This window comes from Amphiura filiformis, chromosome 13 (assembly GCF_039555335.1).
Source record: "Amphiura filiformis chromosome 13, Afil_fr2py, whole genome shotgun sequence".
Lineage (NCBI taxonomy): Eukaryota > Metazoa > Echinodermata > Ophiuroidea > Amphilepidida > Amphiuridae > Amphiura > Amphiura filiformis.
In genome coordinates this window covers 41,943,834-41,958,505 of record NC_092640.1, presented here as the reverse complement: position 1 = coordinate 41,958,505, position 14,672 = coordinate 41,943,834, and the positions used below count along the sequence as shown (strand labels likewise).

The 14,672-nt window shown below is 39.6% G+C and overlaps 1 protein-coding gene across 1 annotated transcript; it reads left to right on the top strand.

Moving 5' to 3' along the window:
* The first annotated feature begins 376 nt into the window (after positions 1 to 376).
* Positions 377 to 14,278, top strand: LOC140168376 (carboxy-terminal kinesin 2-like). Its single transcript, XM_072191750.1, has 11 exons — positions 377 to 492; positions 1,370 to 1,441; positions 2,673 to 2,925; positions 4,130 to 4,340; positions 5,907 to 6,074; positions 7,484 to 7,627; positions 8,133 to 8,423; positions 9,465 to 9,774; positions 10,408 to 10,621; positions 12,114 to 12,189; positions 13,265 to 14,278. The coding sequence occupies exons 2-11, from the start codon at positions 1,396 to 1,398 to the stop codon at positions 13,307 to 13,309; spliced, it is 1,758 nt and encodes a 585-aa protein (XP_072047851.1). The 5' UTR covers positions 377 to 492; positions 1,370 to 1,395; the 3' UTR covers positions 13,310 to 14,278.
* The last annotated feature ends 394 nt before the right edge of the window (positions 14,279 to 14,672 follow it).

Here is a 14,672-nt window from a genome sequence, read left to right as displayed (position 1 = left end):
GCCGGCTCTATCATGCCACTCGCCGCCTGGTTTTTTTAGATTAACATGAAAACTTTGGTTCACCACAAGTTTGGTAGTGACATATTTCACTGGTCAAAGTATTTAAAATCGCTTGCTAGTACAAGGCGGTTTGTCAACACGCTTGTGGCACAATGGCGAAAAAAAACTTTAAGGAAATTGTCATATCATCAGTGTCTTAATTAACAACAATTTGTTGTCTACTCACTTATTTTAGAATTCCAATAAACGAGCTCGTGTGGATACAACGACTGTGCCTGGAACTCGTACAACAAGAACATCAAGCGGCAGTACAGGGAGCAGGACGTCAACAGGAAGCACTAAAAGCCGCAAAACATCAACCAGTAGTAGCGCGCAGCAGGAATACGGCCAAGCCGACTGTGAGCAGGGCTGCCACTAACAGAGCTGCCACTAACAGAGCTGCAGCTACAACCCGAACCACCACGCTATCCAGACCAGCTGTGACTAAACCAGGTTGGTAAAAATGGTTTGTTGTTGGTATCGAAGGGATGGAGCTCAGCTAGAAAAAATTCAAGGGGTCGAAATCCACTTGCTTCTCAAATGGGCTATTCCAGTACTTTGAAATTCATACACACCCTGTGGAAGACATGACTGTAATCTTAATCTCCAACACAGGTGTAGATTTCAAATGGAGTCGCCCATTCAGTTAACTCCATTTGAAATTCACACTCCCTGTGTGGGAGATTGAAGTCATGAATGTCTTCCATATGGGGCAATGGGGTGTATGGATTTCAACTGGAATAACCCAATTTGGATGTATGAGAGAATCCCTTGGAGTCCAAGTGTCTGAGGCTAATTGGGTTTGGTGTCTATTTGCCCATTGCGGGTGCGGTACTGATATGCGAGGAAAGCCTTGCTCTGGCAGCATACATGAATGGTAATTGAACTAGTCATATTTCAATGTATTCTTCCTTTCATGTCTATTGCCAGTTTGAGGCTCTCCATGCATATTGCGTATTATGCGTAATTCATTTAAGCTAAGCCTCAAATAATTTGTGGGCCTATATTCATAATCAAAAACATGGGGTCTCTCATCATAAGACCCCTTGTAGCGCTATCCCTGTTTGGGAGTCATTAGAGCCTTGCTTCCTATGTTTTCTGATGGCAGGATGTTTTCAGAATGCACAAAAGTGGAAGCTGTAAACATAAATTTTGGCCCCCACAACATTCTATGGGCTTAAAATACTGATGGGATGGGGAATGTTAATAATTTCAAGGTGAAGTGGTCAATGTTCACTTTCTTGCCTTGTTTGTAAAATAAATTCAGAATAAATCATCATACCTATTGCAATTGTCCTTATATTTTGCTTACCATCTTTTTCATTTCAAGCTACCAGTCGTGTAACAAATGGCAGGATGACTGGAAAACCAGGTGCAACTGCAAAGACAGCAGGTGGCGAAGGTATTTATCATTATTATAAACTTTGTTGTTTCTCTGTAAGATACTTTTTCAGTGCATTCAGTCAAGTTAACTCAGTCAATGAGATACTAAGAATCCAATGCACTGGTGCAAGGTGATGCGAGTAGAAGACTGGGTACATGCATTCAGTTAAGTTAGCTATCACTAAAGTGCTAAGAAACTAATGCACTGGTGCAAGGTGATGCTAGGTCTGGTGCAAAGGCACGCTTTCATTGGCTCGGCCAGCGTAAGACCCGTCAGTGTCCGAAATAAATGAAAAAATAGAGGTTGTCCTGAGGACAACTAAGTATAAATTTTGCTTGTCCTCAAAACATTTCAGTTGTCCTCAAAATGTGTCATATTTTTGAAGGTAAAATATAGTGGTTGTCCGGGGGACAAGTATATAGCTCAATATGGTTATCCCCCATGAATTTTTATGGACAAGAGGATAATTGCTTATTTATTGAACACTGAGACCCGTGGCTAAGTGTTGGCGACCTTGTGCTTGGCATGTGTAGGGTCTCAGGTTTGAATCCCACCCAGAGCAAACAATTTCTTTGTTTGTTTTCTCTTTATTCCTCCTTCTTTCCCTTTCCTGTCAGCCAAAAAGCCCTTTTAAGTTACGGTTAATCATGATAGGAACAGGTTGTGAGATAAGAACCTTCTATCAGGTTAAGAGTGATAAGATCCTCTTTAGAGCGGTAGAATGCTCTTCTGATCTACTAGAACCACAAAATTAGAGAAGGAGAACCGGGACTCCCTCCCTATACCACCACGTACAATCGCGCCACCAGCTATTAAATTAGGGGTATTCGGGTCCTTGCTGACGGTGCACGGAGACAAGCGAAAACAATTCTGCATCTCATCTGAAGCGTCTTGGTACTCGCGTGCAGGTCGCATCAAGTGCGTCTCTCAAATGCGCCCTTCATCTATGTCACGCTTGCATGACAACGAATGCCTCGAGTGCATTCCGAGGGAAACCTAATACCCCCAATTTTTCCTCCATGCATGTATCAAGATGGCAATCGAGTCCCGATTCTCTGTCTTTAATTCTGTGACTAGAACTGAGCTATTTGGACCAATGGCTATTAAAGTGTACAGATTTAGTGAGCCATCAAGAGGAGAGTACAAATCACACTCAAACCTCTTAACTTAGAACTAGAAGAGCATCACTTTTGCTTCTCTCAAAACACTATCTGTATATTTATTATACTTGCACCTTTTGTGATTATAGCTTCCAGTGCAGCCAACAACAAGAAAGCCAAACGTCCAGCGTGGGATCTAAAAGGAAGAGTTGAAGACATGGAGAAAGAGTTAAGGAACCGTGGCTCCAAGAACACAGCCCTGGAAGATATGATCAATACCAACAATGACCGCATCCAGAGTCTAGAGAGCCTAAACAGTCAGCTGAAAGGCACGGTGGCTGAGAAGGAGGAGCAGACATCCGAGGCATCGGCAACCATCAGGCAGCTCAAATTGAAATTGCAGTATGTATGGGGGACACAATGAATTCAAAGGGATCAGTGTAAAATGCGATACATGCCATTAATTACTGCCTTGTGGTGTTTTTTATTAATATTGTTGTAAATTAAAAAGCAGACAGCATTGCTGCTTCGAAGGAATTTTGTAAGAAATACAAAGGAATTTTTGCAACGTGCCTCCGGGTGCCACTTTAGGGGGGGCGCCGAATTGGCCAATTCAGCATCAATTCTGCGCCCCTTCAAGCGATGAAAGTCAAAATGTTTGCGCGCTCTGCGTGCATTACTACACAAGTATCCATTTAGATCAATTGATGACCGAAATTCAACTTCATTATAACCAAAATTAATTAGTTGTATTTGTGCCAATTTTTTCGGGCTCCGCGCGCAATTGTTTTCAAGATTTTTTTTGTGGGGTGAGGGGGCGCCACTATGTATCCTTAGGCCAAAAAAAAAAAATTGTTTTTTTGTCCATAAAGGCTTATGAAATAGTTGGGTCGGTAGGTCGGATTTTTTTTTTTTTTTTTTTTTTTTTTACAGATATTGCACTTGAAACTGACAATTTGAAGACTGGTAAATAAGTCAAAACACACAGCACTTCACTGGTTTAACTCTTGAGATGGTTCTGCATAGGCCTGGCATTTTCGGTAATTTTGTACCCGGTACCAGCGCATTTTTCGGACGGGTAACGGGCACCAAATTGCAAAATTTTTTTTTTTTTTTTTTTAAGTTTTTTATTTATTCGTTTTTTCAAATTCAATGCATTTTGAAATCATTAATAGACTATGACATGAATACAAATTATCAATTTTCATATTAAAAATACAAAACATCTTGAATTTTTTTTTTTTTTTTTTTTTTTAGGTCAACCATGAATGATCCTAGCATTTAGGCCTAGGTCCAGGGACACTACAAAACCAAAAAAAAAAAACTTTAAAAAAAAAAAATTTAAATCTTTTTTTTTTTTTTTTTTAAATTAAAAAAAAAAAAAAAAAATCCAAAAAAAAAAAAAAATCCGACCAACCGACCCAACTATTTCGGTCGGACGTGGACAAACAAACAATTTTTTTTTTTTTTTGGCCTTAGCCCCTTGCGCTGCAACCCCTAGCTACGCCACTGCATATTAACTGTACGTTTTTATTCGCTATAGGCCTAATGCTTTTTACCTACACCACTATGAGCAGAATATGACCAATAGATATCTTTTTCACAGAGAATCTGAAGATGAACTGGCCACTTCCACACGACGTCTCCAGCAGAAGCTAGAGGACATGGAACACAGTCACACAACGCTACAAAGAAAGCATACCAGTTTAGAGGGTGACTTTGCTGCATCCACGCAAGAGTGCGCAGGACTCAAAGCCACGGTAGCCCAGATGACATCGGCGCAGGCTGGTGTGCAGGCACAACTTTCAGCTACACAGGTGAGAAGTTTAACAAGTTGGAGAAAGATGGTACAATATCATAACATTGTTGAATTTTTTTTTTAGTTCAAAATCAGTGCTGTTTCAAAACATCTTTGCTGCCATACATGGCAGCTTGCACCACCACTATTCCACTGCCATGACTACTATAGAAAAATGATTAAATTTGTGTACATCGCGGAACATTCAACTACGCTTGTTACTCCGCGACTAATCATGCTAATACACGAGCGTACAACACGCGCTACTGAGCCTACTCTACGCGTCCACATTGCGAGGTTATCTGCGTACAACAGCTTACTATGCACAGCCACGCAAAGAGTATGTTCCACGATGTACAGAATTAAGTAATTTTTCTATAGTACAGGGGGTCCTTAAGTGCTACTTTAAAATGTGAAGAATTCTAAAGCAAGCCTTGCAAGCAGACTGGAACCAGGAGCAATTTGTTTCGAACATTGCTCCTGGTTCACTGGGATTTTACAAGAACCAAGAGCAATTTCTGAAGAAACAGGAGCAATTTTCAAATATTAAATCCTTTTCTGCATATACATGTACAATACAGCATACCAGCACGACTGCATCAAGTGCAAAACTGTAACCAGGAGCAATTTATTTTAGAAAATTGCTCCTGGTTCATGTGAATTTTACAAGGACCAGGAGCAATTGGTGGCTTTACGAGAGCAAATTTGCTCCCCGTGCCTGCTTATTTCAAGGCTTGTTCTAAAGCAGCACTATATCCGTGAGAGTAGAGGGGATTGACTAAGTAACAGGTGAGGTTGATTGGCTGACTTTAGGGCCTCTGCTGGTGCCTGGGGGCAGCACCCCGGAATAGTTACATAGCCAAGATTTCAGTGTGAGGGCATAGCCAATTTGTCATCCCCAATTGTCAATTTTTGTCCCATTTTTAGTTATTTTAAAGGACACTTTGTCATTATCATTATACCTGTAGGTCAGTTCATGGCTCCCTGAACAATTTTATTTGGGGGGGGGGGTTCTCCCCTGGCTATGCCCCTGCCCCGGAAGATCTTCAATAGAGTTTAGCCTAAGGCTTAGAATAGCTCTTCTGGACATGATATATTGATTAATCAATGTACAAAAATATTTTCCCCTCAGTGACGAAAAAAGAAAACCCTGTTTTACGGGCCCGACCGACCCAGATTTTGAACAAAATAATTTCCTGTACAAATGAATGCCGACCCAAATTTTGGATATTTCAGGAACAATTGTTTTTTGTATTTTCTCAAATTGCAAATTATTTACAGATTTTGGTGATTTTTGGATCATTAAAAAAAAAGGCCGATCGACCGACCCTACTTAAAAGGTCTGTCCGCCCGTAGAACAGGGTTTCTTTTTTTCATCACCTTACTTAGTAGCTGCTGTGCACCATTTAGAATGCCCACAAGTGGCATGCACACTGACCCAGTTGTAGGTTCCTGACCCAGTACCACCTCCTCCTCCTCCACCTGCTCCTCCTCCTCCTCAATCACCATCACCACCTTGAAAAGCCTTCAAGTGATTTTCTCTCAAACTTTTTTTTTTTTAATCTCATTTTTTGACTTTAAATAGCTCAATCTTCAACAAGCTCTTGAGGCAGGTAAGCTTAAGGATGAAGAGATTGCACAGCTGAAAGATGCCATAGCCAGACATGAAGCGACGATAGAAGAGAAGGAAGCCAAAATAAGGGATGATGAAGGCGTGAGACGTAAACTGCACAATACCATACAGGAACTCAAGGTAAAGGCTGATTGATCAATCAATCAAAAGTGATTTTTTTTTGTCTCTTTTTTAAAAGAAAATTTCATAATTTGAACTTTCATTCTCGGTAACTGATGGTTACATCAGAATGAAAGATAAAAGTATTGCTGGTGTTGTTATTTATCAGTTAAACATTGGGAGGGGAGGGAGAGGCTTACTCCAGAGAGCAGATAGACAATGAAGGGTACATTTAGCAGACCTCCTTCCAAAAACTTCTTCCAGGACTGTTCAAATTTTGAATTTTTTCTGTAAATATGAGAAGGTAACATGATAGCTCTGCACATACGGTCTGGAATATTTTCTGCGACTCTGAATAGAAAAAAGTGTGGGGTGATGTTGCTGTGGATACATATTTAGGGCTTGGTTGTAGGTAGCACAGTTTTAGTGCTGGGCAACATTTTACCAAAGCCAGATGTTACCAATATTGCACACTTTAAAGCCACACATAACCTCATTTCCTAGAAAAATAGTCAAAGAGTAATATCCAGTCAAGTTAGCTCAATCGATAAGGCGTTCGACTATGGTGCGAGAGGTTGCGGGTTCGAACCCTGGTGGTGTCTAATATGCTCTCGTGGAAAAATTGAGTTAGCTTGAAATTCCCCTGGACAAGGAACTCACTGCTAATTTGTCTCGTTGTAAGGACCAGGAGCAATTGGTGGCTTTACGAGAGCAAATTTGCCCCCCGCGCCAGCTTATGTCAAGGCCTGGCTGATCCTGGTTGCGATGGTTATTTGTGGTATGTGTAGGGTGTGCGCTCTTGAAGCAGCAAAGTCCCTGATGTGTTGTTTAATGGTTTATGGAATGATGTGGGCCGTAGTGGTCAGCGACAACCTGTAAAGTGTGCTGAGGCTTGTGGATCAACTAGGCGTTGTGCCTATGCGTAGAGCACTATAAATCACTGCGCTTTTTTTTTCTTTTTTTTTTTTTTATGAATAAATTTCACCTTGAGCACATGGATAGTCTTATAATTATAGTTCTGATTTCCCTCGGGCAACCCTTCATAGTAAGACTAAATCTGGCAATGAGACTCTCATTTCCATACCGTATTTCGTCAAATAAACGCCCCCGGGGGCGTTACATTTTCCCAAGGGGAGGCGTTTATTAGAGGTCATTTTTAGCACGACAATTCCCGTTAAAATCATTAGGTAAGCTTAAAAGTCACGCTAAAATGACGAACTGTGAACTTTTGACACTGACTTTTGGTTCACTTCCGGGTTTCGGATGCAGATTTTCGCCATTTATTGCTGCTATTAGCGACCATGCCTTTCAGGATAAATTGATTAACATACATGTCATGTTCTTTGAGTTTGATAGGTGGGCCCCTGCATTAGAATTAGCTACAACCTTGACATAGGGTTAAATTTCTCACCTTTGTTGTAATTATACAGGGCAACATCCGTGTATTCTGCAGAGTGAGGCCTCTCCTTGGTGAAGAATGCGCACATGGTGAAGAGATTCAGCATCTGAATTTCCCCGATGATGACGGCAAAGTCTTGGAGGTAGATAAAATGGCTGAATGTAGTCTCAATGAGGTATGTATCCAGATGGGCAATATCCTTATCCCTGTAGGTCAGTATATGGCTACCTATATGACAAAAACATGCTTTATTCTATCACCATCTAGAGGAGTTTAACCCAAACATGAAGCTTAGATCATAATTGTTTTTAATAAAGAGGGAAACTCTAGAAACATTTTAAAGAGTCAGTCACCTACCTTTGCACAGTATTTTTTGTGGGGCCTGAGAGCACATCTGATACACCAACTTGCATTCTGCATACGACGAAAATCAGAAAAAACTGAGGGGCCAAAGAGGACATTTGTTTTTTGACCGATTCAGCACCCCTTAAACGGTGCTAAAGTGAAAACATTTATCATTGAATTTTGGGAATTTGTCAGGGAAAACTCATAGAATTTTGTGAAAAATTTTTTCACAGAATTTTGGAAACTTGACATGGAAAACTCAAGAAATTTTGTTTTTGCTGGAAACATGCCAGTGCGCTAAATGAAATTTCCCTGTGTCATTATTTCAATTACAGAGTACAATAAATGCGTCTCGCAGGGGCAATAGCAAGCATGAATTCCAGTTCGACCGAGTGTTCTCACCCACCTCTACGCAGCAGGATGTATTTGATGAGATCTCACAGCTTGTGCAGAGCTCCCTCGATGGCTACAACGTCTGCATATTTGCGTACGGTCAGACCGGGAGTGGAAAGACGTATACCATGGAAGGGCCTGATGAGCCTGACTATGAGACTATGGGCATGATCCCCAGAGCTGTACAGCAAGTTTTTGATACTGCCCAGGAATTAACAGATAAGGGATGGGAGGTACGGTTATTATTGTTGGCTATTGGTAGAAGAAATATGTGTGTAGCTTCAAATTATTTCTGAAAATCATGATAGTTAATAGTTAAAGAGTGTATAAAGAATTAAGGAATTGCGATGGCACTTTTAAATAGAGAAAGAAGTAATCTGGATTTGGAAAATAAAAATGACTTCACTTGGAAATTAAAAAATAATCCATGGTTTTGGGACCTGAACAGAATACTTGCATGTGTAAGATTTCAATATTTTTTATGATAACATAAAATTTAATTTTACAAAGAGGGTTTGCCATCAGTATACATCAGTATGGGGAAAGAGTACTTTATGATGGGTTGCCTTGTGAAATGGACCTACAGACAAAGTCCTAAACCCATCATGGGTCCCTCAGACATGCCAACTTGTATGGTTTCACCGTATTTAGTATGGTAAAACATGAAAAATATGGTGGTACGGTCAACTTCCAAAAAATATGGTATTCAATAATCTTGACCAAAATGATAAAAAAGTCATGCCTCAAAAGATAAACGGCTGCAATAATAGACTAGTACCGATCTGAACTGACATCATTTGACTTGTTTAATTGCATGGTAACATAGCTGTCATTTGATTGGTTGATATTTTGTAAACAATGCCTTGTCGACCAATTGGCATGCTTTTCTTAAAAAGTATTTTGTCATCATAGATGTGAGTACAATGCTGGTTCTATGCACTTGTGTTTGACCAGAGAAGAAATTACATCTTCTCTGGTTTGACTTTTCGTATGTGTGTGACACCAAAAAGGTAAATAATCATCCAAAATAGGAAGAAACAGTGTTTTAAGGATGAATGCGCTGCGAAATGTTATTGCGAAAAATGGGAAAGACATTCAACGCAAGATGCGCAACATGTGATTTGTAGAAAAGGTACGCAAGTAAGTCAAAATTTTGAAAATGTTGATCAGACCATGTGTGTGGTTTTTAAGAAAAACATGAAGTATGCAGTTATTTGGTGCAAGTAAATGCACATTATAATAATAATTATTATTACTTGTTTCTTATAATTCAGTATAAAATGGAGGCATCTTTTGTAGAAATCTACAATGAGACAATCAGAGATCTCTTGGGGTCATCATCTAACAAAGACGTCAAACATGACATCAAGATGGTAGATGCTAAGAAAACATCAGAAGTGACGGTCACCAATCTGGAGCGACCGATCGTCACGTCTCAGTCACAAGTCTCCAACTTGCTAAAGAAAGCCTCTCACAATCGGGCTGTGGCAGCTACTAACTGCAACGAGAGATCATCGCGTAGCCATAGCGTGTTCTGTCTGAAACTAAGCGGAAACAACAAGCTGACAGGGGAAACATGCCAAGGTAAATATAATTTAAGGCTACAGTGCACAAAAGAATTAAGTTACGTTCATCCGTGTATATCCTAAACAACGGCAAATATGACAAAATTAAAACAAGCAGCCATTACCTGTACTCTAGTTGTTGAAATTGGTTGAGAAGAAACAGTGATCTTAAACCCAGGAAGAAACAAAATCAAAAGTTGCACTTAAAACTGTGTTCTAATCAACGAAAGCACAATGCTAATTTTAACGTGCTAATCAATGCAATCTCTACGCTTAGTTCTCTTCTTCGAGAATGCTTTGTGTACAAATCAATAGGGCATGCAATGGAGCAAATTGCAACTGTTGAATTTGGATCTCCATGTCTTTATTTCTTGAACAACTTAAACATATGAGGTCTTAGACTAGAGCTAAAAGATGCAGCTATTGGCTGCTGGCTTTGTTTAGGATATACAGGTGCTGAACATAACTGGTACCTTAATTTTGCGCACTGTATAGGAAACATGGTGCGATTGAGACCTGCAAGTAAACCAGTGAAGTGTGCAAATTTAATGACAGTGATGTGTTTCCTTGTGTTTTGTCAAGGAAGTTTGCAATAAGATTTACAAATGAGACATGCAATAAGAATGTTAATTTTTGCTGTCCTCTTCCCCAGGCACACTCAACCTTGTGGATCTTGCAGGAAGTGAAAGACTGTCGTCATCGGGCTCAACAGGGGAATGTCTGAAAGAGACAAAGAGTATCAACAAGAGCTTGAGTAACCTTGGCAACGTAATCATGGCCTTAGGTAACAAAGAGAGTCACATCCCTTACCGCAACAGCAAGTTGACGCACATGCTGCAGAACAGTCTCGGTGGTAACTCTAAAACGTAAGTTAGGGTATAATATAATCCCAAACATGTAAAGTAAGTTACTATGATTTTGGGATGTAAAAGCATATTTCAAGGAAGTGCGGGGTGCTCAATCAAAGTGAAGAATAATCTCTTGGCAACACTATTGCAGACCTGCCAACTGGTACGTTTTTCCTGTATTTCATGTAATTCGTTTAAAATACAGGCATACGTTTTTTCCCCAAAAAAAATATGTTTTTGACCATTGACCCCCCAAAAAAGCATTTCAAAACGGCTGCGAGTGTAGACTGCAAAAATTGACACATAACAAGCCCCGATCTTATAAGCTAGCGAGTCTGTGATTGGTGCATGGGTATGTAAACAATGGCATAATAAACAATCAGAATGTTGCACACAAGCGCTAGGTACGCTGTGAGAATCATTAATGGCCACCTTTCATTTTTGAGGAGTTTATGAGTACAATTTCAGCCAGAATTTTGTCGGCTTTTTGAGTAACATCTGTGCGATTAAGGTACCATTTTTGCTGTTTTTGAAACCCTAAACAAGATACTCGTGATATTGTTAAGTACCGCCATGAAAAAGACCCTTTTACATGCTTTCAGGCCTTGAAATAAGCGGGCGCGGGGAGCAAATTTGCTCTCGTAAAGCCACCAATTGCTCCTGGTCCTTATAAAATTCACATGAACCAGGAGCAATTTTCTAAAACAAATTGCTCCTGGTTCCAGTTTTGCACTTGATGCAGTATAGTGCTGCTACTGTTGTATAATTATGCAGACAAGGATTACTTTTTGAAAATTGCTCCTGTTTCTTCAGAAATTGCTCCTGGTTCTGGTAAAATCCCAGTGAACCAGGAGCAATGTTCAAAAACAAATTGCTCCTGGTTCCAGTCTGCTTATTTCAAGGCTTGCATGCTTTTTGTATGTGGGTGATATACAACTTAAAATATAAGTGGCTCCCGGGGCTGGTTATCCGGCCATGTAATCTTCATAGAGAATACAGGTTTTTAATGCCTTGACACCCGTTTTGAACTTTTCATGCTCTGCAGCATATAGAGGGACACAACATCTCAGGGTCAAAATTCAGCGAGAATCCGAGCATCCATTCTCGCAAAGATTCTCGTCAACGAAATGCAAGAATCTAAATGGATTCTCGTAAATATTTCAGTTTACCATGCAAAGTTATGTGGCAAGAATCCATGGATTCTTTCAAAATGCTATTGGGAGAATCCAAAAGGATTCTTGCACTTGGTTGCAAATTTCTGACCCTGACATCTTTAGTGTTATTACCCATATTGAGTAATCTTTTGTTTGTACAATATTAGTTAGATATCAGATATTCAATCAGGATTACTCCATTTATTCAAATTTTTCACTTAAAATACTGCTTGGTCCCATCATAGCCAGATAAAAGAGGTTGGACAGTACTGTGGTTTTAGACTGATCTTTCATGAAATTCTAAATGCTTATTAATATTTTTACCTTTCTCTTTTTAAATTTTGCCATCTTATCAGGCTAATGTTTGTCAATGTGTCACCCACTGAGGATCACCTGCAGGAAAGCGTGTGCTCGCTCAGATTCGCCACTAAGGTAAGTGATGTGTGAAGCCAAACTGTTTTAAAGTGTTTTCAAATTTCAGGTGTGTCAATTGACCTTTACGGTAAATCTCATAAGCGTTTGTGAGTACACCTGAGAACTCGTCATTTTACGTCACGCCGACTTGCAATGCGCAGTAACGATGCTTGATAAACGATGTGCACATCGGCGCAGAATGGTGTGATGTAAAATGACGAGTTCTCAGGTGTACTCGCAAAGGCTTATGGGATTTACCAAAAAGGTGAATAAGAATTCAAGATGGAGGTGGGGGGGGGGACCATTACACATGTATACACTTTGTTTTTGATATTATTAAAAATCTTAACATTTTGCTTTTACTTATGCATGGTTGTAGCTAGGTGAGTTTGAGTACCGGTTGTAAATCTCTGAATTTACTTCGCTGGTAAGGGAATAATGAATTATTGCACCAATTTGTGCAGTAATTTCACATTTTACTCAACGTTAGATAAGTGCTAGTCAGCAACCTTTCATTTGACCTTCTGTACCGGTTAGTGGGAGTAAGTGCTGGTTACTGCCAACCAGTAATAGTTACATCCCTGGACCCAGGAATGTTCACCATTAGTGTTGCCAAATTGCTACCCTACTTTAAGTTTTGAGGTGCAATGTTGTTTGAAAATAGTAGTACAGCTGTATGTAGTGCAGTAGCGTGGCACACTTGTTAAGGTCTTTGCCTTTGGTGCGAGATGTCATGGGTTAATTTCCATGCAAGACCAAAAAAAAATCCTATCCGCTCTCCCTGTGGCTCATCTAGTAAAGGCGGGGCAGATGACCCATGATAAAAGACCTGGTTACAGTAGGTTCCGATCAGGGTAATAAACCCCATTTTTAGCTACACTTGACTGTCTTTTAAAAATTGCCCCCAACTAGCTATCTACGGCGACCCCCTTCGTTCACCAGGTCACTTGTGCATGGCCTTTAATTTGAAGTCTGCTGTCAAAGCAACCAATGTGCCTGCAGTCATCAATAATCGTCAATAAGAAACTCCACCATAACTTTCATTTTTCTTTCATTTTAACTCCATTGTTTTCTTTCTTTGTTCTTTGTACAGGTCAACCAGTGTAATATTGGGACAGCACAAAAAAAGGTCAAATAAGGGTCAGCGGAAACCACTGAACTATACAGCGGAAAGTCAGGAACATTTGGAGGGAACATGTATGGGTTTTTATATTTGTATAATATTTGTATATTGTATTTGTAAATCAACAACATTTTTGTAATTTTTGTACAGTATCATGATAATGTAAGCCATTTTGAAAGCTCGGTGTGTTGTCTACTGCGAAGGGGATGACCTTTGAATACCGATGTTCTAGAAATCCCAATTTTCAGTTTATCACATTCAGAAATGCTCAGCCATTGTGTGCATGTAACTATACTTATTTGGTGGAAAATGGTGCATGTCACGTATTTTTTCAGTTTTCAATTTCAATTATAATGCATATTTATATGCAAATGTATGAAAATATATGAAAAATTTGAAAGAATTTGTAATTTTGTCATAGATTTTTAGGGGATAGCCTAGTATTGACCATTTGCACGTATCTGCCATCTTGCTAGCAAAATGATGTTCCCTCTGTGCCAGGCCACAAAATACTTTTTTGATTACGAGGGCTATTTTTGACAAATTCCATGAAAAGCCCTCATGTGTGTGTATTTTGCCATTGACAATATTTTCCATGGGGGCTTTTTTGGGAAAATTGAGGGCGAATCGCCCTTTGCCCTGTGTATTTTGATCCCTGCTCTGCAAAGCATTAGCCAAAGAGGTGTCTTTAGGGTGTCCAAAATGGTCAAAAATACCACATCCTACGAAATCAGGGTGTCCACTTCCTATTCACTCTATTATAAAAATCAGAATTTTAGGGTGTCCAAATTGAAAACATGACGTCCAAATGACACCTGGACACCCCTCTGGCTAATGCCTTGCTGCTCTGTGCAAATGCAGGCAGTGCGCAAAAAGTGCATTTTTGTTTTCTCTGCATTTCTTGCACACAATATTATTGCAACTGAATACTAAGCATACACACTAATTAAAAAGTTTACGCACAACCTTCCACCACAACCCCTCCAAATTTGCCCTTTTCAAGCAAACTCAACTGAGAGTGGTATGCCCCTGAATGTAACTATGATTGATGGTGTTAAAATGTGTGCCATTTTGTTTATTTTTATTTTTTCAACGTTGGATATATTGTAAATATGTATAATCAATTTTGTACAGTGAATGTAACTTAATATTGGATTTGTGTCTTAGAATTAGTTATGTATATGTGTCTAATAATATTCACTGGCTTGGGCATGACTTGAAACTACTTGGTATTCTAGCTCGGTAACAAAAACACATGTATGATTTAATTGTTCCCAGAAAAGTTTTTATCTGAGGGTTGAGCTGTCTATCTTATATGAGAGAATGACAATGTGATTGACAGGAAGTGTCAACAGGGGATGTCAACCAGTGTCCGAAA

Excerpts from the sequence above, each read along its gene's own strand:
- LOC140168376 (XM_072191750.1), top strand. The coding sequence starts at position 1,396 with ATGACTGGAAAACCAGGTGCAACTGCAAAGACAGCAGGTGGCGAAG. Across the intron at positions 2,926-4,129 it reads CAGCTCAAATTGAAATTGCA|AGAATCTGAAGATGAACTGG; the intron begins GTATGTATGGGG and ends TCTTTTTCACAG. Across the intron at positions 4,341-5,906 it reads CACAACTTTCAGCTACACAG|CTCAATCTTCAACAAGCTCT; the intron begins GTGAGAAGTTTA and ends GACTTTAAATAG.